At 38.7% G+C, this 27,448-nt stretch overlaps 1 protein-coding gene across 5 annotated transcripts in view; it reads left to right on the top strand.

Annotated features, from left to right (window-relative positions):
* Window positions 1-27,448, top strand: part of LOC111868541 (long-chain-fatty-acid--CoA ligase 4) — a 70,636-nt gene that overhangs the window by 22,636 nt on the left and 20,552 nt on the right. For 3 of the 5 annotated variants that reach the window (XM_023859265.2, XM_023859263.1, XM_023859264.2), the window contains exons 2-4: window positions 22,097-22,235; window positions 23,327-23,542; window positions 27,249-27,426. In XM_023859265.2, coding sequence (XP_023715033.1) covers window positions 22,101-22,235; window positions 23,327-23,542; window positions 27,249-27,426 — 529 coding nt within the window. In that variant the 5' untranslated portion in view covers window positions 22,097-22,100. Of the gene's footprint in view, window positions 1-15,461; window positions 15,487-22,096; window positions 22,236-23,326; window positions 23,543-27,248; window positions 27,427-27,448 lie in introns of all 5 variants that reach the window. The other 2 variants (XM_023859261.2, XM_023859262.2) reach the window with 1 other exon arrangement.

Here is a 27,448-nt window from a genome sequence, read left to right as displayed (position 1 = left end):
TTAAATTAAGGTCGAAATTAAGATTTAAATATATGTATATATCTGTTATTTCGCTGATATACTGGTCGCTCTGGCCTGGTTCCTTCCTAGGTGGAATTCCTAGGGAATTCTCCATATACCATGATGTAAGTACAAATTTAAGGAAATTACGTAACAGACATATAATCATAAAGACCAACATGTAACTACATTATCATTACAGAACGACTCGACGCTAGTCCCACTATACCCAACTTGCAACCCGATTAAATGGGAGATAGCGCATGTGAACATACGAGAGTTCGTAACATCATACCCGCCTGGAAAGGAAGCAGAGCTACCAGTACACCAGCGAAATAACTAATAGATATATGCATATATTTTCATCATAATTACCACCTTAATTTAGCCTTCAGCTAGATATATATTCATTTAATTATATCTAATACCAAAAATGTTAGACTAAAAAAGTAGATAATACCAAAAGTTTTGTTACGAAGCATAATATTGAGTGTTACAGTCATGTTCAAAATAAGGATCCATATTAGAAACAAGTTCACCGAAGCACAAACAGTAACCTGATGATGACCCGGTAATGGTTGAAACGCGTCTTTTTAAGATTTTAATGTAAATAATCCGTATATTTTTATAGGAAATTGTGTCGTAGGATGTAAAAATACTGAATGTACGTGGCACAGAACAGGATGCAACGCAAAAGAAAATGCATTACATGGCTAGAAACAAGTCGTTGATGAAAGATGGCAAAGGATGTTAATCTTTTTTGCTGGTTGTAATCGCTGTTTATATATGAAGGGGGTTTTCCAAAACACGACAAATCGTCAGTATTTTACTCGGACAAAATCAAGGCCCCATGACGTGGGTACGTTCACCACACTTGCGTTTTAGGAAGGTGCTAAACTAATTAAGCGCTACTCCATGAAGGCGTATGGGGCATTGAATGTATAGACCCACGTTTTCTTGACCTCGAAACTAGTTGGAGGTGAATGGTCAGCTTCACGTCCTGGCCGCTTTACCTCCGGGGAAAGAATACCCGGTACCCATTGAATGGGAGGCTGGGTTGGCCCCAGAACCGGTCTGGACGACTTTGAGAAAAGAAAATTCTTGACCCTACCGGGATTCGAACTTCGATTTCTCGGTCGTCCAATACGTAACCAGTCGCTATACCGACTGCGCTGTCCCCCGGCCCACTGCGCATTAATAAACGTATGTTAAATGTTAACATTTGAATTGAAGCCATTTTTCAGCACTGCACTGCCAAAGGACTTTTTTGTCTGTATAATTTTACGTATTCCTACTCACTTATACACGTATATACATTGAATGTAGCATAGCAGCTGTAGCAGACATTAAGTTCTGTTCCGTTAGTCTCGCTTATAAAGTTAAGTAGACAGGATGTAATTCTAATTCAGTGCTCTTTCTTTTGGGGGGGGGGACGAATATCACGAAGTGAGCTACTACACGTACTAGGATATCTTGTGTCCGTCCATCTAAATGTCGATTTTTGAAACTACTGAACCGATTTCAAGTGCATTTGATATTTGGGGATGTACGTCAAAAATTTGCAGTGGTGTTCATGGTTTGAACCTGGATCATATACTCTATTTTTCCTGAATTTTAATCTAACTTCACAATAATTTTTAGATTACGTCGTTCCGAAAGGGAAACATGTAGGCTTATGAGATTCTGTTGCAATACGTTTGACACTGTGTTCCCTCCACTTCAACTTCTAAACTGATTGATTTTCGCGGAACTCGGTATAAATATTATTCCACTGGAGGTAACTCTGACACCATACTTTTTTAAATTTCCGCGTCAGTAACAACATAGCATGGACGCGGACTCGTGAAGTGGGAGCGACGCTGGCCCCGATTAATTTAGATTTGGGGTAATTTTTTGTAGAATGTAAAATAACATGGCCGTTCGAAAATCTTTGCCCAGTATTCGATGGCAGTAACTAATAAACTACTGTAGCTGTGTATGTGCAATTTTCTATGGAGATAGGTCGTAAATATACACACTGGCCATAGAAGTTGACAATTACAGACATGGGGACGGTGCGAAATTTTGACAGCCAGTGCCCAACTACAGAGTCAGCACGAATAATAATAATAATAATAATAATAATAATAATAATAATAATAAATTCGTAGGGTTGGAAATCTGTGCCATAAGAAAGTAGGTTTTATGAGTTCTGCTCGGAGCTCCTTGTTTTGAATTACATGTCATACAAAAAGCCGGTACGTGACATAAAATGCAGACCTTAGTAAGATGTACAATTTTTACTGTAAGTATTTAAGCTGGCCACTTTAAACCATTGTATCTCTAGCGTGTAGCTATGTGAAACTGTATTTTAATCTGCGATAAATGAATATTGAGGTTAGTGAAGTTTGCAGAATAGCAAATAATGCATTTTGAAAGTATGGCTGTGGACTCCAGTACATCCAGTTATACCTTTTCCATCTCATTTCTCAGTACTTTCTTCTTGAATAACATACACTATTGTGCCGCACTATAAACTGCACCAGTTGGGAAAGGCATAAGATGACGTAATTGCGGTCTGTTTCAGCATTAAATTCCATGCATTTTCCTGGAGAAACTGAGAATGAATCCCATGTTAGTGCCCTTTTTTAACTGGTTGTTATAAGGACGCTGTCAGTATCGAGCCATATAGCGTCCGACAGCGGGATGAGTAATGAATGTGGGGTGACTGGAGGAAGGAGAATAGGTAAGAGACCCAGAAGTTCTCTGAGGATACTTGCCCCGATGAGCCCAGAGGATCTTCAGAAAGTAGTGACGAGTAAACTGCGACGTTCCTTCCATAGGATGATGTAGAAAAAGAAATGTTTAGCGATTGTTACTGGCACCTGCCTCATGCTGGTTTGTTCCTTGGCTTCTCTTCGATCCTGAAGATGGAGGCCATATATTCTTCCGAAACATCGATTCACTTTCACCGGACTGCAAGGCGTTATATCCCAGAAGACGGAACACTGATGTGAGAACCTCAAATCCTACCGTCACAGTTGTTGGGGTCCGGGATGAGAATGGGATCGAATATCTTCCGAATCCAGTGGAATGTGTTATCGCTCCAGTCTCTTCTTTCGGTCTCATCGAAAGACTGTGTGAGAAACTTTCATAAATTCTTTAGTGACGTATTGGAAGGGATGGGCTCTTGTGAACACGGTAATGAACTATCGGGTTCCATAAAATGCTGGGAAATTCTTGAGTAGCTGCAGAATTGGTGGCTCCTCAAGAAGGGATAAGCTTCATGAGTAAGTATTTTTTTTATTGCTAGTGGGTTGGGGCTAAGTCACTTGTACTGCGGCCACTTCTGGCCTATTGTACCAGCCCCAGATGATAGGTGAGGGTGATTGTGGAGCAATTGGTGGGATGAAGATTGGCGGGGGAAACCGAAGTACTCGGAGAAAACCTGCCCCAGCGCCACTTTGTCCATCACAAATCCACTTGACCAGAGCCGGGATCGAACCCGGGCCGCCGCGATGGGAAGCCAGCGCTTGAGCTATGGCGCGGCTCCCCATGAGTAAGAAAGATTGGAAGGGATACTTCACTATGTTTGCGTTTTAGTGTTTTCTTTTTTCGGTGGCAGATTTCCGCTCTTCTTCACCATGTCCCGCCCCCCCAAAATTATTGGTCTAATTGGTAATGACCGTTAGACCCACTGGTAAATTGATTTGCGAGTTGTATCTGGCCACAGCAGAACAGTTTTGTCTGCAGACAGGGCGTAAGGTAAAGTTGCCCCTGTGTTTAACTAACACACCATGAAGGCGTGTGAGGATGGGCGGNTTCTTCAGGTAAAGGGTAAAGGTAAATTTGTCCATGTGCTTAACTAATTAAGCATTAAGCCATGCAGGCGTGTGGGGGAGAGGATGTATAGATCCAAATTTTCTTGACCTCGGCAGTAGTTGGAGGTGAGTGGTCAGCTTCACGCCCCGGCCGTTTTACCCCCGGGGAAAGAGCCCCCGGTACCCATTGGATAGGAGGTTGGGTGGACCCCAGAGCCGGTCTAGACAACATGGATAAGTGAAAGTTCTTGACCCTACCGGGACTCGGAACTTCCTCAGTCGTCCAGCCTGTAGCTAGTCGCTATACCGATTACGCTATCCCGGCTCCCAGACAGGGAGTAAAGGGGAGAAAACCGAGTAACCCATTTTTTGAATGCTGTACCAGAATTAAAGAAGAGTTTGTTTTTATTTGATAGCTTGTTTCGTTGCGTGTATAAAAACTGATCCCGTTTTGCTTGTGTGTCGTTAGGAATAAGAAATATAAATGAAATATCATCTAGAGCAACTAACCCCGTGGAGACGAGTCCTACTAGGGAAGTGATAGTTGCTCAGCTGTCAAATTCCCGCATTTCATAGAACCCGAAAGTTTATTAACGTGTTCACAAAACCTTAACCTGTTCAATCCAGCCAACGCACACACACACACACACAGATATATATGTATTTATATATACATACACACAATAAGATTTTACCGAACAGTTTGGTGTACGGTAACGCTTTTGATTTGCATTCGGGAGGTGCTGGGTTCGAATATCGGCCGGGACACGAGCTGTCCTGATTGATTTTTTTTTGTAGTTTCCTCATTCTGTCCAGGCAAATATGTGAGTAATGCATCGAGAAGCACAACCGCTTCCTTCCAAATCCTTTCCAGTTCACTTTTCATCAGATTCGACGTTAAATAGTCGTAAGCGTCGTAAAACAGTCTGAAAGATGCATTTTTAATATCCACCCATCTACGACCGGCTCTCCAAAAGTGCCGCTTCCCTTGAGATCATTGGACTGTTTTCTGTCCGTTCTTGTCTATTCCTAGCATGCTACATATCCGGTTTCCTCATCCTCCTTGTCTGATAACCGTAGTAATTAATCGTGCCTGTCCGAGTAATGGTAAAGGGACGGTTGTCCCTGTGCTTAATTATGTACCACGCTGTGAATATATATAGGGGAATGGAGGTATAGTTCCACGCATTCTTGAACTGTACTACCTAAAACATTTAATTGCTTTGTATTCCATAAAAATTTACTGTTGCGTGTGGTCATGATTCTGCTGTTTTATCACAATTACCTCAAGGCCGGAAACCTTTAAACCTTCAAACACCAGGACCAAGGTACGTGATGGATATGTACTTCAGTCTGGTGTACTCTGTAATTAATTATCGGACTTTGTTACACCTTGGACTTCGATAGCAAAACGCTCGCTCCAATGGGACAGATAAGCTTACGGTAATAGTCCGTATGTTGTAATTGTTGTCTGGGCTGACGAATCATGTTATAGGAAAAGTTTGAACTATTTAATTTTGAAACCATAAAAAAAGGTATCCCTGTAACAGGACTTGGAGGCCCTTAGGGTTGTGAGATGTTGAGGTTCCCACATTTTCTAGACAGTCTGCTTATAGATGGCGGCAAGGTTGTCAGCCCTACGCGCCGGCCGCCCTTTACCACCAAGAATATTCCAAGAATATTCCTGGTGCTCATTTCTGTTAGAGGCTGAACCGACCCCAGGGCCATAGTGTGGCAGGAAGGATTGCGTCAATTGAAAAAATCCAATGACCTCATCGGGACTTGAACCCGGGACCTTCCGGCTTGTAGCATAGTGCCTCAACCAACTACGCTACCGCGTGCCCCCGCGTGCCCCCCCATTTTTGAAACCATACCTGAGGCAAAGTTTTTGTGCATGGTCTCAGTCACTCACTCTGCTACTGAACTGGTCACATCCTTCTCCTAAAATCTGAAATTTCCTTGGGTCTTCAAACTCATGCCCTGCCGGGATATGATCCCCATATTCTTCGAATGTTCTCGAAACGTTTGTAGCTTGCCGGTACTCTCAGTTGGCTAAATGCTGTGTCCCATATCAACTTTAGGCTCTTCAGAGTAGACCAGGGTATCATAGTTCCGTCGCTGATGGTGTATCCAAATTGAAGCTTTCTGTGTGCAAAATCGCTTGATGCTTTGAAGGTACCATCATGTGTCATGTGACGCCACGTGGTCTGGTTGGAGTTTGCTTCCTGTTCAGGGTCGAAGATCGAGGCATGCAGGCAGCAAGCCGAACCTGCCTGAATACCTCAAGTCACACAGCCCTGATCTTTGTTTTTCTCATCCAGATTGTATAAAGACCGACATTATCGTTGCTTTGTTCCCACCATATTTTAGGATTGTTTAGTGTAACACAGGTGGGCTAAAGAAATTGTAACTCCATAGAAGCAGATAGTCGCTCATGCAATGAAGAATTTACCTGCCTTTTATGGAACCCAATGATTCATTACCAGGTTCACAAGAGCCTACCACAAGACCCTATCTTCTGACCAATGAATCCAGTAGAATTGTCCCTATGCTTAACTAATTAAGCACTACGCCATGAGGACGTATTGGGAGTGGATGTATAGACCCACATGTTCCTGGCCTCGGCGGTAGTTGGTGAGTGGTAAGCTTCACGCTCTGGCCACTTTACCTTCAGGGAAAGAGCTCCCGATACCCATAGGATAGGAGGCGGCGTTGTCCCCAGAACCGGTCTGGAAGACGTGGAGAGGAAAGAAATCTTGCCCGTACCAGGATGCGAACTCCGCTCCCCCCCCGGCCTTCTAGCCCCTAACCAGTCGCTATACCAACTGTGCTATTCCGGATCCCGCATGAATCCAGTACACATATTTATGTATATAAATAGATGAGTTAATATTGCGTTCTGTTATGCGCATGGGTCTCCCAAGTAGTAGCGCGCGCTTGCGTTTCTCATCTGTTCAATGCTAGCTACATGATCCACGTGTCTCGTCCACCTTTTTACGGGAATCACCGTATCTGGCGAGAACTGTAGTTTTGAAGCTTCTTGTTATGCAGTTTCCCTGCACTGTTCCTTCTTCCGTCTTTGATCCTTAGCAATTTGTTCTCAGATAGCCGTAGTGCGTTTTCCATTAAGAAAGTTTCGCGTTCGTACAAAGGAACGGGTTATGTAGTTTTGTACGCTGCATATCATTTGTTTCTAAATGTAATTTTCATCTGTTACTCTCGTTTTCAGACAAAACAAATACTCGCGTTCCACTTCATTAGACCCATTCTTGAAGTAGCATTTCCGGAATTACAGAATTCACGTCAGATTTTCACTACTGCATACTGTCTCTAAATTACACTCGTATACATGAAGAGGATGAGTAGTCTGGCAGGGTACCGATTTGATTCTAGAATCGAGAGGCATAGAGTGAGGGCTTTCCAGCGCTTTCGGCTTTAGTACAGGACGGAAGTTTGCACTCCGTTAGCCGCGAGTTTGACGGTTGTGCCCTTATCAGTCTGTGACGTTTAGTGCGAAGGTACACTGCAGCATACTGCACATAAGGGTAAGCCAGGTTTTCTTGACATTGTGCGGAATAAGTTGCGTGGAAAGGAAGTACACGTTACCGTAACTAGTACCTTGCTATTTTGCAGGTAGAATCTGTTCTTGCATATACCCTGTGCTAACCTCACTGCGTAATCGGAAAGTATTTTACTTGAATTTCGTTAAACCTGCACCAAACCAGAAACCGTTTTAAATTAAAGTTGGTCCGACAACATAATGAGACCAATATTTTGCTACCAGTCATGTAAATGAGTTTTCATACAATTTTTGTTCAGCATGCACGTAGCTGATACATCCTTCGAAAATGTTGATGATTTTGCATAGTTGAAGATTTGGGAACGACACTAACAAACAGAAGTAACGTTCATTAATACAGATAAGATTAAATTCTGGGTTCGTATGCTACAATTCAGTTCACAGTGGTCTTCCCTCCGGTCTGCTGTCCAGAAACGTAATACTTAAATTGTAATAGTATTAAACCTTATTAAAGTGTTAAATTACGATTTTATCTGTTGTCGTATATGAATATGGAATTTGGTCTGCCACCATAAGGAGAGAGGGGGCACGCGGTAGCGTAGTGGTTGAGGCACTATGCTACAAACCGGAAGGTCGCGGGTTCAAGTCCCGATGTGGTCAATGGATTTTTTTCAATTGACCTAACCCTACCAGCCGCACTATGGCACTCAGCCTCTAACAGAAATGAGTACCAGGAATTAATTAAATAATTTTCCTGGGGAGTAAAGCGCGTCCGGCGCGTAAGGCTGACAACCTTACCGCCATCCTTAAGCCGATTGTCTAGATAATGTGGAACCCTCAACGTCTCACAACCCTATGGGCCTTCACGGCCTGGTACAGGGATAGCTTTGCTTTACTTTACCATAAGGAGAGAACATAGATTGATGATGTTGAGAATATTTGGACCCGAGAGAGAGAGAGAGGAAGGAAGGAATAACAGGAGGCTGGAGAAATTTGCGTAATAGGGAGCTTCATAATTTTTGTTCCCACCAAATGTTATTAGATTGGCCAGATCAAGGGATTTAGGGGTCTTGGCATGTTCAGCGCGTGGGAGAAATGAGAAATGCATTCGAAACCTTGGTCGGAAAATGTGAAGGGAAGAAACTGCTTGGAAAAAGAGTGTAGATGGGAGGCACATATTAAAATGTGACGTTGAGGAATATGACCGGCGGGCTCTTGCGAAGACGGTAATGAGGCTTCGATTTCTACGAAGGACAGGGACTTTCTTGACCAGCTGAAACACTATCGGTGTCTCGCAGTATTGTGCTTCATCGAGTTAGTCGTTTGTGTCTGTGAAGTAAAACAAATACGATCAGCTGTCATACCGTTCGTATCAGGACACAAGGATCTCCATTTCAGACAGGACGTTGCCATGACATTGGCCTAAAGACAGCATTGTTCAAAAGTGTTATGTGGAAAAATCGTATATTTGTTTTTTTGGGGGGGGGCAGATTAGTGTGATAGGCTGTAGTGTGTTTAGTTAACTACGTTTAATTTATAAATGTTGGGTCTGTTTGTTCGTCAGATTCTTAAGAAATCCTCGTGGAACTACGATTTGAAACCCTATTCTCACGCAAGATGAAATTAGCGTATAGAAATCCGGTTTGATTCCAGAGAAAGCCGTTCCTCGTTAGAAGAAATTTACGACTTAGAATGGAATGATTTAGAAGAAAAATAAAATTCAGAGGCGTGTTATATAAAGGAGAGTAATTCGTGCATATTTTAGCCCATAACTTCGGTGCTATTCAACAACTTATGGGTATCGCGTCGTTAATTGTTGAAACTTTAGGAAAGGGTACGTGTCTGATTCTACACATTGCGGTAATAACGCAATTTCTTGCTCAGAAAATAATGGTGCCGACCATATCACCGAAGAAGTTCTTAATAGCCTTGACGGACGAATTAGAATAATGTAGACCCAATGCTTTATAAGAATGTGAAGATTTCCAATTGGAGCTGCTTCGTACTATGGAAGTGACAAATGTCATCAGGCGTATATATGCACCATAAACGTCACATTTTGTTGCTGAATACGCTTGGAATTAAGGGGTATGAATTCAAGGAGTCCTATAAGTATAGGTATATTGACATTGTACGTTGTGCGTTCAAGTTCTAAGGTCTCCGATTTTCTTTCTCACACAATAATCATACAAAAAATTTGAAACTTCTGTCACTTTTCAACGTAATCTCCCTGCAGCCGTACACCTTTTTCACAACGTCGACGCCATGATTCCATGGCCGCTGCGAACGCTTGTGTAGGAGTCTGTTTTGACCACTGGAAAATTGCTGATGCAATAGCGGATTGAAAAACGGCATCCATGTCTCATCCATTGTCACAGTTGATGAAAAGAAAGTCCCATTCATGCCTTCATCATTGCCATGCGTGCAGCCTTGTGGTCATCAGCCAAAATTCGTGGAACCCACCTGGAGGACACTTTCCGCATTCGCGGGTCTTCATGCAGGATTTTGTGCACAGATCCCACGGAAATGCCAAATTTGGGGGCAATGTTTTCCACACTCAATCGGCGATCCTCCAAAACAACTTTCTCAACTCGCTCGACCATGTTGTCAGACCGGCTGGTGCGAGGCCGAGATTGTTTTGGTTCGTTGTCACACGACGTTCGGCCTTCTTTGAACTGTCGCGCCCACGAACGCACATTTTTCACATTCATGACACCATCACCACATGTCTCACTCAACTGGCGATGAATTTCAATGGGTGTCGCACCACGCAAGTGGAGAAAACGAATGATTACTCACTGTTCTTGTAACGAAAACGTCGCCATTTTAAGTATCAAAAACACTCCTCACACTCGCCGCTACCACTAGAGTTCTGTGTGCCGTAGAGTTCTGCCATCCCTGTCACGCATTCACAAAGAGTGCACACGTATTTTAAACAAAACCGCATGTGTCTATCTGCTCCCAGTCCTGAGAAAAAAAAATCAGAGACCTTAGAACTTGAACGCCCCTCGTAATACCTACATACAGCTATAAAATGTCCGCTTCAGTTATCGTATTGGATTTTCAGACTTCCCTCAAGTGATCTATATGGACATTTATAGTGCATGTTTTGAAAACTGAAGATACCTTCTGAATGTTATTAAACTGTGCTACTTTCCAAGATAAAAACTACACATGTCTACGTCAGAGTGTTATCAGAGTTCGCAGAATATACGGGACACAGTAGAACAAATTACTGCTCCATCGTCTATGACGTACTGCACAACTTAAAGTTCCTGCAAGATACTACTAACACTCGATAGTTCGTTGCAGTGGTAATCGGAAATTATGTAATTAAAGAGATTATACTTATCATTACAGGACTTGCAGAAAATAAAAATTAAAGAAGTGGAATAAGTTGCAGTCTTGGAACGGGCTGATTTTCACGAGTTTTCGTCTTCTGAAACATTCTGACGTTAATGTAAAAGAGCAAAAATGATTTTCACTAGTTGCGTAAACCATATGCTGCATTCACTGGACGGTAAAAGTAGACACAAGACAAAAATATGACGGAACTGCCCACATTTGCCAGTGAATTAAACTTTGATTTATGAATCTGTAATAGAATGCAGTTTCTGTTGTTTCAGTTTTCAGAATTCTCTGCGAAGTTAAATCGTAAGTATGTGACTATTACTCTCATCAGTAACTTATTCGATATTTGCCATAAACTGTCGTTGGGGCTTTGCATCTCCAAATTCATTGATGTGGGTCGTATGGTTTTAATAGGAAAGGCTGTCGTGTTACCGCAGTTTACCGAATACCAAGTATTATATCTGTGCCTATTTGCAACGGAGGTAAAAGAATTCCCGGACGAATCTTCTGTGATTTATAATGTGCACAAAATTGTGTGTAAAAACGTCAAGCGCGATTCCCCTGGAATTCAAAGTCATTTGACCAGTACCTGCGATATTCTGTTGCGAATGACGCCCTGTTTGCACATTATTTTACTTTTTAATGACAGAAACCTTACCAGTTGTGTACTAGTAAAACCAAAATTGCGGGAGAGTCGTAGCCCGTTCTGCGTTAGAAGTTCAGCCGTTAAGCCCATGGTTCTCGATTTAACAGTTTATTTCAACGTGACTTGTTAATTGTTCGTTAATTATTAAAGTCTGTCAGCGGTCTAACTAGTCATTAGAGTATATCTGTATATTTGCGGGTATAGAATTATGGTGACAGAATTAGGGAAGATGAGGATGAAGCTTATGGCACGAACAAGAGAGATGAGAAGTGAACAGAAACTTATCTCACGCCCAGAAGGGAAGAGACCACCAGGGAGATAATATAAAAATTGATCTAAGAAATAAGGTATGGGGACATTAAATACATTTATTATTATTTTTTTTTTGGATGGGGCTCTTTTAAATACGACAATGAACTTAAAGTTCCATAAATGGCGGGGAATTTCTTGACCAGTCGAGCGACTGTTAGCTTCTCGAGAAGGACTGTGTCCCATTGAGTTACGCGATAGATCAGATTAGAGTGAAGCCTGTGAAGTTAGTGGTATTTTTACGGAACCAGAAGAATCTTATTAACGCATGGCCGTCTCCCTTAAACCTGGCTACCTATCTTGTCTCTTCATCTTGTAGCATTTAGCGCTGTACTTTTGTGCATATTTTAAGCGTTTTATGTTAGGCACAAAGAAAACTTTCTCCCTTTTTGAACCAGTCTGTACGAATGAAAATATTTCCGCACATTTGCCCCTCGTTCTCTGTCTTAAATATCCTTGAAAGGGGATCGTCAGCGTAGTTACTCAGACAGCTGTGTGACTGGTTTAGTCGATATTGGTGTATGTTATGTCTTATGATGTGTTCTACTCTTGTGGCTGCGTGCGTTGGATGTAGAACACATCATAATACATAATATACACACAACATTAGAAACATAAGAAGAACGACCCCCATGTGGATATAATAATACACACGAGTTTAAAAATGTGACGTATGAGATAATAGGTTTTAACAAGTTTTAAATACATAAACTTTATTATTATATAAGGACGTATACAAATTTAATATTATTTGTAAATGGACATATAAAGGCAAGCAGTGAAAAGGTTGACGGATCGATACACCTGAAGATGGCATCATACTGCCGAAACATGTGGTGTAGAAGTGGTAAATGGGCTTGTATGCACTTGAAGACTGTTAATATATACACATTATGGATATAGATGCTACTGTATGTCACAGATTCACGAGTATGCACGACCCCCCGCACAAGGCGTTCTTTGCCATGCGTTCGCAGTCTCCTGGAGCTCCTATCTAGTTCAACGCACCCGCTCGTCTTTACGCATGAAACAGCTTGAGAACCTACGGACGGATTTTCATAAAATTTGACATTTGAACATTTTACGAAAAATTGTCGTTCGGTTTAGATAGAATTTTAACGTTCATTGCCCCGAAAACAATGCTTCTGCGTGTAATTCGCCAAATATTTTTGATAGAAAATACTATTTCCAAATCTCGTGGAGAAATATGAAGTACATATTCTGTGCCCACCGAGCTTTTCCCACGAGTCTTGACGATTTTCGAGATATTCACAGTGCTTAAATTTCCGAACTAGTATATCTAACAATCAGCAGTGGTCTCCCGAACACATCCAGAGATTATAAGAATTAATTATTATAATAATCAATTATAATATAATTATATTATAATTATAATAATTAAACGAAGCGTCCTCGTTCTTAAATTTATAGGTATGCTGGATTATAAATTTGTATTTAGTTAAAGTAAAATTGAAGTTCCACTGAAGACTTATCTCGATCCCAATAGGTCAGTCTACAAGAAAACGTGCTTCAGTTTAGTAAAAGATCGCAATTCAGAAAAAGAGAAGTCTTGAGTTTAGACAGAAAACAGAAACAGATATGTTTTATATATTAAAATACGACTTTGAAGCATATATAAATGAATTTGTATATAATCTTTTGGTGCATGTAATGACACTGAAGCCTTGAATATTGATTTTTATTTCATCTAGTTAAACTTGTACTGTGACCTCTTGCCAGTTTGAATAAGTATCAGCTAATAATGAATAGCTGCACGTGAATTTAATGTTGACTATAAAGGAAAAATTGAACCTAGTGAGGACCATAGATGTCAATTTGCCCTATATATAATTCCTTCTGTCTAATTCACCATTGCATGTACATGTAATTTTGTGCAATCATTTTAATGTAGTGAAATCCATGTTGTTGACCGTCTATGGTTCAATTCAGACCTGGTAAACTTAAGCAGGTGACAGGTGTCAGCTCAAAAATTCAAATTAAATTTTTCATGGCGAGTATCTTTATTCTTACAAATGTGTATCAGAAATGTTCCCCATTTTTGGTGCATTTTGGGTTTTGAAGAACTGAACTCTGTGACTGTAGTAATGTTATTAGTTTATGTAAACATACTTCCTAAATTAGTATTATTGTCTCTAAACATTTTTATGCTGTTTTGAGTGTGTAATTGTACATCAAAACTTGAGTCGTTTCAAGCACTTTCTAATTTTAAACCAAGGAAGTTGTCACAAAAAATGCCTTTTATTTTATATTCTGGAGTTATATGGTTCATATGTGGCCAGAAACTACGTCAAGATTTTTCAGTTTTTCTCGGACACTGAAGAAAAAACTTCCATATCCCTACTCCATTTGGCTGTCACTCATAGTAAACAATGAAAGCAATTTGTCATTATTTGTTTCTGAGAGTTGTTCACTTGTACATTTACAAAACTAGCATTAACCATTATCTAGCAACAGCAATTCATATCGCCATAATAATAGTGTTTTGGAGTTGCTAGACTTTTGGTACGAATTGAATTGAATTGAATTTATTTACATTCTATAAATCCTAAGCAGGTTAGTACCTTTGGATACAGAACAAGTCAAAATGTTACATACATAAGTACAGGCAATTTTAGCTTAAAAATTAATATAACTTAATTTTACATCATTCTCTATTTACATTGAAGTATTCATCTAAAGAGTAGAAGGAATGAGCATGTAGATAATTCTTTAACTCTGATTTAAACTTTTTAGTATCATTGCCCAAGTTTTTAATACTTTGTGGCAGATTGTTGAACACTTTTATGCCAGTAAAGTAGACTCCTTTTTGATATACTGATAAAGTTGATGAGGGTAGGTGGAAGTTGTATTTTTGTCTAGTATTCATGTTATAGACATCAGAATTTAATTTGAATTTATCTTTGTTGTAAACAACAAATAAGAGAAGCGATAATATGTATCCATGTATAAGAAGCATCCATGATGATAACGTTTAATAAGAAAGACAACAGTGAAATTACTTCATATTTTCTTGTTTCAATAAAATGAAACAAGTCAATATGAAGTGTTTTCACTACTATCTTACAGAATAAACATCACTACAATGCAAGTTTATGTACTTAAAGAGAAACTTGGAATGTTACTTTGTATGGAAGCTGTTGGAAATTAAAGTATATAAAATGTATAGTCTTTTTAGTTGAACGATTCCAATATATTTCTTCAGATAAGGGTTACCTGCTAATGGTACATACACTAAACCTTACCATGCACTAATCATTGCATTATATATTTGTGCTCATACAGTGTATGTACATTTATTGAACCCGGAATGCAGATGGACACTCATAAAAATGTTTACAAGGAAATATGAACTGCAAGCCATTTGTTCAGTCTTCTGGTTTTTTGTTGATGCCTTAGGTACCCAACAGTCATAGTTATTATGACATCCTAAAGTTGATTAATATTATCAACAATTGCATTAGCAGTGTCGACAACCATTTCTTCAGTTCTGTACACACTTCCTTAATGTAAATGTGTGCACCATTTTGCCACTGCCATATCATAACATATTATTTCTTAGACTTCAACCAGCTACTCTTCAATTTCATCTGCTGACAAATTTTTCATCCACAGAATTATGTGACAGACCTTCTCATAGTCGTGTTGAGTGAGTAATTTCCATTCTAAGTTGTTTGCAATAACACAGTGCACAGTCTCACTTTGGGATGATTTATTTACAAATCTTGCATTTGCTTTGTATCTAGTCGTTGGATCCATTTGTACAAAACCTTGAAATAAGTTGTTAAATGTCTAATTTTTTCTACCCTTGTTCCAGCAAACCAAAACATGTTTGAAGAGAAGTGAGTAAAATATTAAAAACACTGTATCTGTATATCTCAATTTCCATGAAGTTGCATGTGTAAATGCTTGAATTTGGTTGAACTGTTATCCATGCTTGCATATGATAGCATGAAGGTGATGTTTCAGTACCTTTATAATTAATTTGATTATTGTTATGTAACAGTGATATACATCTGTGGTCTGTCAGCAGTCTGCCATAGTTTTCACTATAGTTTTTGTATGCACATGTGTATGTGTATGTGTATATTAGGGTTACAAGTGATTGTAAATAAAGGTTAATTCAATCTGTGTTTAACTAAGCACTGTGCCATGAAGGTGTATGGGGGAGTGGATGTATAGGCCCAAATTTTCTTGACCTCGGCACTAGTTGGAGGTGAGTGGTCAGGTTCACGCCCTGGCCGCTTTACCCCCGAGGAAAGAGTCCCCAGTACCCATTGTGTAGGAGGTTGGGTGGACCCCAGAGCTGGTCTGTATGACTTGGAGAAGAGATAATTCTTCACCCTACCGGGACTCGAACTCCAACCACTCGGTCATGCAGCCCATAGCCAGTTGCTATACCGAGTGGGCTATCCCAGCTCTAGTAATTGTAAATATAATATGTAATATTAAAATAAATTTCTTAATATGCATAAATAGTCATACATGGAAAAGTAAATAGGTTCCAGACTGCATACAGCAATTTTATCTTTGTGGCCTGTGGTGGGATCTTGATTGTTTTTGTTCTCATGCGTTCTGTTATCAAAAATCTGCCAGCAGTATTGTCCATTTATAACAGTATTCAGAATTCATAATACAGTAACATAGTAATTATTAGACATACCTATAGTGCAGGATGTCTCATCACATAATCTCCAGACTTCGAGTATATTCGAGAGGTCATTTGAAGCGAAGAATGGGCATCAAATGAGCTGTAGAATGTGCTGCCAAAGCATGTGAAGGAAAATCCTGTATGTGAAATTGTTCAGCAGTTGAAATCAGTGCCATGTTCTAAAGAAGAGTGAAATGAAGCAAGGAAATTTAAAAGTTAAAGAGAATTTCAAGAGTAGTGGACTCGGAAATGTTAGTTTGTGGACCAGTAAGGTAGACAGAATGTAGGCATACTGAAAGAGAACATTTTTGTGCCGTTTCCCTGAAGAACAAAAGTTACTTCTCTGGTTCCCTCGCTGAGTGTCAACGAATTATTTTTCGGAAATGTTGTACTACTCCAGAAGAAGCAGTTGAAATGAGTTTTGATATGCACATATTAATAGGCAAGTTATTGATTCCTTCTACTGATCGAGATCTATAAACATTTGTTTACTTACTGCATCATGAAGTCTTTGTTGTACAAGCTAGAAAAGTTCACTACTGTCAGTTTGAACTGAATGAAGTTTACTAAATTTTCTTCAGTAATCAGTAAGTGTATTTATTGCCCATTGGCATGTAGTGAATTGGTGAACTTCACATGAACTGAACATAAGGTGTATATTTGCATGTGTCATAACATTTGATATTGAAAATTTTATAGAACTCCATTAATTCAAGACCAGACAGAAGAATTGGGTTTCATTCAAACATTATGTGTTGAAAGGCACAATTTGGTAAGGTCAAAATTTGTGAGACTAATTACAGTATTATTATACTTTTCTTCAAAAAATCTAATTGGCAAAGATATGGGATTTATGCTTACTAACTTACATAAATCCACAAACACCGAATAATTTTTATAATCCAGCCCAGGTTTGAAATAATCCCTTCTGAATTCAAACTCCCTTCTTGCAAGACAAACATGGTGCTATAGATGAAAATGGCCAGATGTAAATGAACAGATTTTGGAAGAGAACTAGAGTGTATGTTTTTGTGGGCATTTAAGATTTCTGTGTTTCTGTATGGGATAAATTGACGAATGTCTGTGTACTTGGCTTGCAGATAGCACTGTATATTTTTCTTTGTTAAATTTGGTCACATTTTTATTTTATTATCGAATTTGTTATGGTATATGTAAATAATGAAGACAAAGAGGAACTGGGCACTGGAATGATAGCCCATGGGTTGGAGTGGACTCATGGTACAGCCAGCAGGTTGCCATATGTTGCCTGGACATGAACATATTGGCTAGATCCACTGTTACCATTGAAACGTTAATGGGAATTACTAGAATGCAGTATTTTCTGTATGTGTACGTAACTTTGGTAGGTGATGGTAAAGTAGTCCTTTAACATAAGAACCACATTGTGAATGTGACTGTTATGGATATAGGATTCCCCATTCTCTGAACCTTGATGTTTAGATTGAGGTGAGTGGTTCACTTCACACACTCATGCTGCTGGGAAGAGTGTATGCTACTCGGGGGACGAGAGGTTGGGTGGGTCCCATGGCTTGTCTAGGCAAGATGACAGAAAGAAGCATGCCTCTCCCTTGAACTGAATTGTCTGTCCTGTATCCAGCCACGTTATTGACTGGTGTCTTCCCTCTCTGTTAATTATTATACAGTTGTGTTTGGGAATGCATGTTGGCATAGTTGGTTGAGGCACTATGCTACAAGTCAAGAGTTTGCAGGTTTGATTCCTGATGAGGTCATTGGATTTTTCAAATCGATCTAATCCTTCCAACCGCACTGTAGCCCTGGGGTTGACTCAGCCCCCAACAGAAATGATACCAGGAATCTTCCCAGGGGTAAAGGATGGCCGACATATAAGGCTGACAGTCTCATAGCCATCTGTGAGCCAATTGTCTAGAAACTGTGGGAGCCTCAACGTCTCACAACCCTATGGGCCTCCGTGGCCAGTTAAAAGGATAGTGTTACTTTGTTTTTTTTTTTTTTCAATTATGTTTTAGAATCTTGTGAGGATAATCTGAATTAAATTTTAACGTAATAAACTATGATATGGTCACATTTGTAAGGTACATAAAATGCTTTGAGATTTTTTGGTTGTGTAGCGAGTTCGGTGCCATGTTATGTGGGTCCCTGTCACCATGGTATGGTGCGTCCTCAGGTTGCGGATGGAGGAGACACCCTCCAGTTTTGGAGGGAAGCTGCAAATATATTGAATAAGCAGTCGCGGACAGCTGGAAAGGGGTGGGCCTCCAGCTTTGGGGTTGGGCGTGGGGCTAACAACTCCTCACCATAAGAAATCATTATGTTACGAAAATGAACACAAAGCCTCGGACCTGGAAAGATTCTTTGGATAAACGACCTAAGCAAATGAAAATGGATATGAGATTTGGCACTTGGAATGTACGAAGTTTGTATAGGGCAGAAGAAATCTTAAAATATAAGTTAGATTTAGTGGGAGTACATGAGGACAGATGGGATGGAGGTGGCATTGCACCAGCAGGAGACTATACATTTTTCTATGGAAAGGAGAAAGAAAATCATGAATTAGGTACAGTTTTTTTTTCGTACGTAAGAGAATCATATCAGCAGTTAAGAGGGTAGAATTCGTTAGTGATAGGATATCATATATAATACTAAAAGGTCACTGGTGTGATACTGTTATGAATGTTCACACCCCAACAGAAGATAAGATTGATGACATAAAGGATAGATTCTATGAAGAACTAAATTCCAGAGGTACCCTATGAAAATTTTGTTAGGAGATTTCAATGCCAAAGTAAGGAGGGAAGACATTTTCAAACCAACAATTGGGAATGAGAGTTTGCATGAAATTAGTAATGATAATGGAGTTAGAGTCGTAAACTTTGCCACATCAAAAAATCTTACTGTCAAAAGTACAATGTACATCTTAACATTCATAAATGTACTTGGACATCTGATGGGAAGATACACAATCAAATAGACAATATTTTGATAGATAGGAGACGGCACTCAAGTATACTTGATGTCCGATCATTCAGGGCAGCAGATTGTGATACTGACCAATACCTGGTGGTGGCAAAGGTTAGGGAAAGACTGGCAGTGAGCAAACAAACAGCACACAGAGTTAATATGGAGAGGTTCAGTCTCAAGAAATTAAATGAGGTAGAGGGTAAAGAGCAGCATTGGGTTGAAATCTCAAATAGGTTCACAGATTTGGAATACTTGGAAACTGAGGTGGATGTTAATAAAGCTTGGGAACTATTAGAGAGAATATAAAAATGTCTGCCAAAGAGAGTCTAGGTTATTATGAACCAAAGAAGCATAAGCCATGGTTCGATGAAGAATGCTCAAAATTATTAGATCAAAGAACGCAGGCCAAATTGCAGTGGTTACAGGATCCAAGCGAGTTAAATGGGGATAATCTGAACAATATAAGATGTGAAACCAGCAGGCATTTCAGGAAGAAAAAGAGGGAATATCTGAAAGACAAAATTGATGAGCTTGCAATGAACAGTAAGAACAAGAACATTAAGAGACCTGTATAGAGGAATAAATGACTTTAAGAGGGGTTACCAGCCTAGCAGTAACTTACTGAAGGATGCAAATGATGATCTGCTTGCAGATTCCAAAAACATTTTGAACAGGTGGAGTAACTACTTCTCTCAGTTTTTGAATGTACATAGGGTCAGTGCTGTTAGGCAGATAGAAATGTACACAGCTGAGCCGTTAGTACCTGGTCATAGCCCTTTTGAGGTTGAAAGTGCTATTGCAAAATTGAAACTGTATAAATTGTCAGGTAGTGATCAAATTCCGGCAGACTTATTCAAGCAGGAGGAGAAATATTACGTTCTAAGATCCACAATCAAATTACTTCTGTTTGGCATAAGGAAAAATTGCCTGATCAGTGGAAGGAGTCTATTATTGTACCAGTTCACAAGAAGGGTGATAAAACTGACTGTAGTAATTATCGGGGGATATCACTGCTATCAACTTCATATAAAATTTTGTCCAATATTCTTCTTTCAGGGTTAAGTCCATATATAGATGAAATTATTGGGGATCATCAGTACGATGAGACAGTACATCAGCTATTCATAGACTTCAAGAAAGCCTATGATTCAGTTAGGAGAGAAGTATTGTACAATATTCTGATAGAGTTTGGGATACCCATGAAACTAGTCAGGTTGATTAAAATGTGTTTAAATGAAACGTATAGTAAAGTCCATATAGGTAAACATTTGTCTGATAAATTTCCTATCCATAATGGTCTAAAACAAAGAGATGTTTTATCGCCACTCCTTTTCAACTTTGCCTTAGAATATGCCATTAAGAAGGTCCAGGGAAACCAGGTGGGACTGAAATTAAACGGGATACATCAGCTGTTGGTCTACGCCGATGATGTAAATCTACTGGGTGATAATGTAGATACCATAAAGAGAAACACACAAACTTTAATTGACGCAAGTAAAGAGTTTGGTCTTGAAATAAACACAGAGAATACTAAGTATAGGTTGGTGTCTCATCGACAAAATGCAGGGCAAAATCATGGCATAAAGCTAGGAAACAGATGTTTTGAACATGTAGCACAGTTCAGATATTTGGGAACGACGATAACAAATCAAAACATGATTGAGGAGGAAATTAAGAGGAGATTGAATTCGGGTAATGCTTGCTAACATTCAGTCCAGAACCTTTTGTCTTCTTGTCTGTTGTCCAAAAACATAAAAATTAGAATATNGAAGAGAGATGAAGTGACAGGAGGTTGGAGAAAACTGCATAATGAGGAGCTTCATAACTTGTACTCTTCTCCAAGTATAATTAGAATGATCAAGTCAAGGAGGATGAGGTGGGCAGGTCATGCAGCATGAATGGGGAGACAAGGACTATGTATAGGATACTGGTGAGAAAGCCAGAAGGAAAGAGACCACAGGGAAGACCAAGGCGTAGGTGGGTGGACAATATTAGAATGGATCTTAGAGAGATAGGATGGGATGGTATGGACTGGATAGATCTGGCTCAGGATAGGGAGCAGTGGAGGGCTCTTGTGAACATGGTAATGAACCTTCGGGTTCCATAAAATGCTGAGAAATTCTTGAGTAGCTGCAGAATGGCGGCTCCTCCAGAAGGGCTCAGCTCCGTGAGTGAGTAAGTAAGTAAGCGAGTTTGGTGACATCAAGAATGTGATAGCAATGTTCATATATGTAACAGCATGTTTACTCTATTTATAAGAAAGCTGTGCTATCGATTTGTAATGTTTGCATACTCAGATTGGTTGAAGATTTCATGGATAAGTTTGTGCCTGTGAAATGTGCCTTATAAATGTTTGAGAAAGCTAATGTAATTAGTTAACTCATGTCAAAGTATATACAGAAATCTTATGAAATGGAAATAAACCTGGCCATCTAATAGTTTTTCTAATTAAATGTAATGATAATTAATTTAGAAATGTATGTTAAAATGAAATTGTTGTTAAAGATACAATCTATGCATTGAACCCAACAAGAAACATGTTAATATTATCATCTTGAGATACTCATCAGGACTTCTGGGTTTGATGACCATTAAATGTGATAAGTGATTTTTCATCACTAGACCTGTTAACTCTTCCCTACACCTTCATAAGGAGTTAAATAGTTTAGATAAAAGCACCATATATATGTTTGGCTTATCTCAGAATGGTATTTGAACAAGATCCAGTATGCCTTTGGAGCAGACAGAATCCAGTTTCAGTCTTTAGATAGGCCCTCCTCTCACTAAACAGATATGGAATACTCTTTGCTGTAGAACTCATGAATCTTTTTTCATTGTAGGAACATGGGAAATTTCTGGATAGAAGGCACTGTAGGTGCCATAAAAGCCCTGGCATTTGTGTGTGACATTCTCACATACCCCGTATATCTAATTTTGCAAAGGCCATGGGAAAAGAAGACACTGTCAAGAAGAGTAAAAGTGAGTATACATGTTTGTTTCATTAAGATATTATGTCTATACAGAGTGAAATTCCCACTCGAGGTTGTTTTGGTGGCAGTGGATTTGAACAGTGTAGTGAAGAAAATCTCTCAATGAAATGAATGAACGATGGAACGAAGGAATGAAAGAACAGGTGAATGAACGAACTAATTAATTAATTTAACATGAGATCTTGGTGTGTCATTCAAACTGAACATTAAATGAAGGAATACCATAAGTCATGGAACATGAAATGGGAATTAGTATACTGGTGACAGTCACATCTTAGAACCCCTGAACTGTTTATGGCGTTTTCATGGAGTTTTGAATATAAGGTTGTTACTGAAACTTAGCAGTGTACTATGAATGTAGGTATCATTAGAAATTTATGACATTAACTTCACTGAATAATCAACATTTAAAGCTCAGTACTTATACTTAATACTTATGTACATGTAAGGAACTTTTTCTATATAATATGTTTTGAATGTACCGAGTACTAGTTGATGGTGTGTGTGTGTGTGTATTTATGAGTTACTGGCCACCACAACAGCATATAACAAATTCTGAATATTTGTCTGTAGTAGTGCAAGTGGCATGCAATCAACTAACTTTCTTTTTCATTAAAAGTATTGGAGATATGCATTAGTTATGTAAGATTCTTTGCTACAAACATTTTTATTGAAATGACAAATTATGATGCATGAAATATGTTTAATAAATGAGCATGTTGATGTTTAATTGGATACTACCAATGGAGAAAAACTGTTTTTACATTGAATGATAATTAGTGAAGTATTTAATGATTTATGCTGATGTCTTCTTGATATAAAAACATATATATTGTAGTAAGAATGAGTAATAGTGCATCCTGGACACAAACAGGCAAAATAATACTGTATACCATTCAGTTAGCTTGGTTATTTCTCTTTGCAGCAAATGTAGTGTATGTAGATTAGGACATATAATGGTATTTCAGAAAAGGTGTTTTTAGGGTCTCTTAATGCTGAGGTATTTTGAATATTTTTTGACCTCATATGTATGTAGTGGAAGAAGTATATTTCTGTGATGTTTTTCTGGCTTCTCAACAGGCTCAGCCTGTTTCCATAGAAGAAAAGTCCATCACATATCGCAGTTTGCAAGATCCTCGTGAGGTTCATGTTCAGCTGTTACTTGAAGGAGTAGACACAATGGCAAAAATGTTACATTTTGTAGCAAAACTGCATGGACACAAACGTTGTCTGGGAACACGAGAGATACTTGCAGAAGAGGATGAAATTCAGCCAAATAAACGAATCTTCAAGAAGGTGAGGCGTTGAGCAGACATTGTTCTTAGCCTTTACTTTATGACTTTTCATAGCCACAAAACCTTTCGTTTTAACATTTTTTTACATTAATATGATCATTTTTACAAATATATCACACTATAATTACCATGGTAACAATTTTTTCTTGCAGAACTTGCCCTGTAAATTTGGTTGTACTGAAATTAATCTTATAATTCTTAAAAGTCTGCTGTTCATTTTATTTATATCAGATAAGAAAAGAAAAAGTGTTTTGGTATTGTGATTCCTTTTTAATCTTTATTTAGCTTTTTGGGTTTAATAGATTGCCAGTTAATGTTACTTACCTCATTATTCTGTGCATGTTACAAGCAGTTTGGTTTCTTGTTGTTGTTGGTGCTGCTGCTGTTGTGGAGGTGCAGATTCAGACAATATAGAGCTTAAAAGTAGTTACTATAGGATTCTGACGATGGTGTATAACACACAGAGATATTGGGTTTTCGGACTTTATCCATTGTCCTGGTTTTTAAGACAACTAAGGTCCAGTGATTGAGGCTAGCTCTTTCTAAGGGACCCTACAGAATAGGTGTATTCCCTCACCTGAGGGGGGAAACAGAATATAGAGCTTACATTTAAGCAAAAATGGCCATACCAAAGAATTGTACCTTTCCAACCAGTCATCAGAAAAGTAATGCTTCACATCTGTTTTAGGATTCAGTGTACTGAAGTTTCTAGTCCAACCAGGATACACTCCATTGTGTCATATCCCCACCCCCAGTGCTCAGAGATGCAGAAGTAAATGTGTGAACATTGCTGTTCATCTGTACTGCAGTGACAGGGAATCATTAATAAAAATATAGCTGAAGGAAATGTGATAAACTTTAGAGCACACAAACCTTGGTATGTGGTGTGTTAGAGTTAAATACCATGCTACTTCCAGTCCTATACATAAATTAGTCCTTTTTATGAAGTCCATATTGTCTGGATTACTCTGTCTTCAATTCTAAATTTAGTTCCAAGTGATTCAAATTATGTATAATTAAAATCATTGTCAGTGCTGTTATTTTGAACAGTCTTTGTTAAAATTATTCTGCAGTGACAATTCTCTGGATATGTAAACCTGGAATCCCCAACACAGTACCCTTGGATGTCATGGCACCTTCAAAGACTTTTGCAGTTGCCCATGACTGATTGGCCACTTGGTTTGGTGACGTGGTTAGGGAGGATGCTCCCAGTTCCCCAGGGCATGTACCACCCATCACGAAAGTCACTCACCAGATGTGACTAATGAGCTTTCTAGTATGCAATGGGACATGCGTGGAATATTGGTTGCGCTACCATATACAAAAGTATCATGTATTGCTATTTTCTCACATTTTGCTATTAATTATATTTGAAATTCTTTACTGCACTAACTACCACTTTTTGCCCCAAATTGAATGAGCCAAATAAGAAACAAAGGATCTGTAATTTCGGTGCCTATGGGGGACCATATTGTTTTATCGACAGGAAGAAAGGTGAGTTTGTTTACTGTGAGTTGGTAGTGTTAAAATGCAAAAGAAAAGTAATGTTCAATGTCAATTCCACACTAATCAAAGCCCCTTTGATGCTAACTGCACATTTGATTCTGAGTTAAGACAGAAGAAAATAAATGAACTGAAACCAAAACTGTCAGTCTGGAAGTCAGTATTCACTTCACTAGACCTGTGGTGAATTGCTTTCTTAAAATTGCTGACTTGCTTGCAAATATGTTAGGAGTTTTTGAAGGAAGCATTCCTGAGTCATTCTCATTGCCTTTTTAAGGGGTTTCTAAGAAGGATGTGATTAGAGATATTGTATTGTAGTGTCATATTGTGTATGAATGATTTATTAATTATTTCAGTCATTACAATTAATTTTGGCCAAATATAGTTTTCTGCAGTCACCTTTGTTTTTGTGAAATTTTCTGCATACATTGGCCAATGTTTACATCTGGTAGTAATTGTACAATGTTATGTGCAAAGTGTCTTATATAAAATGTTAAATTTTAAAATGTTGTGTTGTAATTGGTGTTATCTTATTTACATCATGGTGGTGTTTTGAATAGTGCTTTTTTTTCTTGTTTTTTTCTGGTCGTTGTAAGGCTGATCACATGTGTGTGTNTTTTTTGTTGGGGGGGGGGGAAATTGTGTTTGTTCTTGTGGATTGATATATACAGGCCTGCAATCTTATTTGCATGAACCTTCATTCAGTTGAAAAGCAGAGTTACATAATATACTTCCAAATGAATACACTCTGTTCTGTTGCACCTAATTGTGATCTTCGCTGTACCAAAATAAACACAGAAGGAACCCAATGCTGACTACAGTTTTCAGCCCATCACCGTATTTTGGCCAACTACAGATACTTATGGAACAGTTTGAAAAGAACCAATGGTTGCCTTTTTTTTAACAAGTCCTTTTACATATCAGATAAGGGTTATGGACACTGTTGCAGCCATTAGGAGACTTGTTCGAGCAAGGGCATAAGAAGTGGAACTGGAGATTTTGGAACTTCAAAAGGACATTGTTCTAAAATCCTCTGCAGCACATGAGAGATTTTGTAATGTGATTGGCCAAGAAAAGTTTCCCTCCTTAAAAGTGTAGTGTACAAAATAAAATTAAATTTCTGATCCACCTAACCTGTTCAAATCACTGTTTTGAACCGTGAACCTTGTGAAACAACACCACCACCACAAAATCTTGACTTACTGGTATCTTTCTTCATGATGGTTTATGAAAAGGAATATCACCATGCTTTCCCAACTCTGAAAATATCGCCGCTGAAACTCAATACCAAGGATCACATTAACAGCCTTCCCATGTGAGTGCAGATGTTTGACAGATTCATTGAATGACTTGTCAGAGAATTTAATTATTAAATTTTACATGAAAAACATATTTTTTTGTTTTACAGTTTCTTGTAACATTAAATGTGTTGTTTTGTTTATTATTTGGTGTCCATATATTTATATGCTCCTAAAAGGAAATAGGTTATTGTAATTGGGCAGTGCCTGCCACACTTTCCTGAACTCTCAAGTATGCCCTTGGCCATAAAAAGTTAGGGACCATTTGTCTAAATTGCCTAAAAGTCTAAACTGCAGGAAATACACAGAACAAAATATGTTGTGTATTAACTCCTAAAATTACCTGAGGGCAATTTTATTCCATTAATATTCATGACATTGTTACTATCAGAAAGAATAGATCAAGGTGTACAGGTTCAAAAAGACACTGTAATAGATTTTAATTAGGCTAGCAGCTCCCTTTTGCATGGATATAATGTAAAAAAAAAAAAAAAGAAAGAAAGAAAAGAAGAAAGAAAAAAGGTAAAGTTCTCCCTGTAACAGGCTGTGGAGTCCCATATGGTTATGAAATGTTGAGGTTGCCATTTACGCCCCAGGAAGATACCTGGCATTCATCTCTGTTAGAGGCTGAGTTAACCCCAGGGCCATGGTGCAACTGGAAGGATTAGGTCAATTAAAAAATCCAGTGTCCTCATAGGGAATTGAACCCATGATCTCTCAGCTTGTGGCATAGTGTTTCAATGAACGGTATACTTTTTAATGCACATTGGCAACTTTTCTGTTATAATCAGTAAAAGAATATAATTTGGTGCACATTAAGATTCCCTAATGTGTTTCTAGTATGTTTCAGAAGTTTTAGTATTAGTTCATACACTTTTTCTCACATTAATTTTGTTATATTTGCAGTATGTGATGGGTGAATACAAATGGAAAACATTTGTAGAGGTTGAGAGACTTGCAGCAAGTTTCGGCCGTGGCCTGAGGTTACTTGGACAACCTTCCAGAGCCAATGTAGTAATTTTTGCTGAAACTAGAGCTGAATGGCTTATTGCAGCCCATGGTTGTTTCAAACAAAACATTCCTGGTGAGTAAGATAGTCCCTCATT

This window comes from Cryptotermes secundus, unplaced genomic scaffold, assembly GCF_002891405.2.
Source record: "Cryptotermes secundus unplaced genomic scaffold, Csec_1.0 scaffold330, whole genome shotgun sequence".
Taxonomy (NCBI): domain Eukaryota; kingdom Metazoa; phylum Arthropoda; class Insecta; order Blattodea; family Kalotermitidae; genus Cryptotermes; species Cryptotermes secundus.
This window is presented reverse-complemented; position numbering and strand designations above follow the sequence as displayed.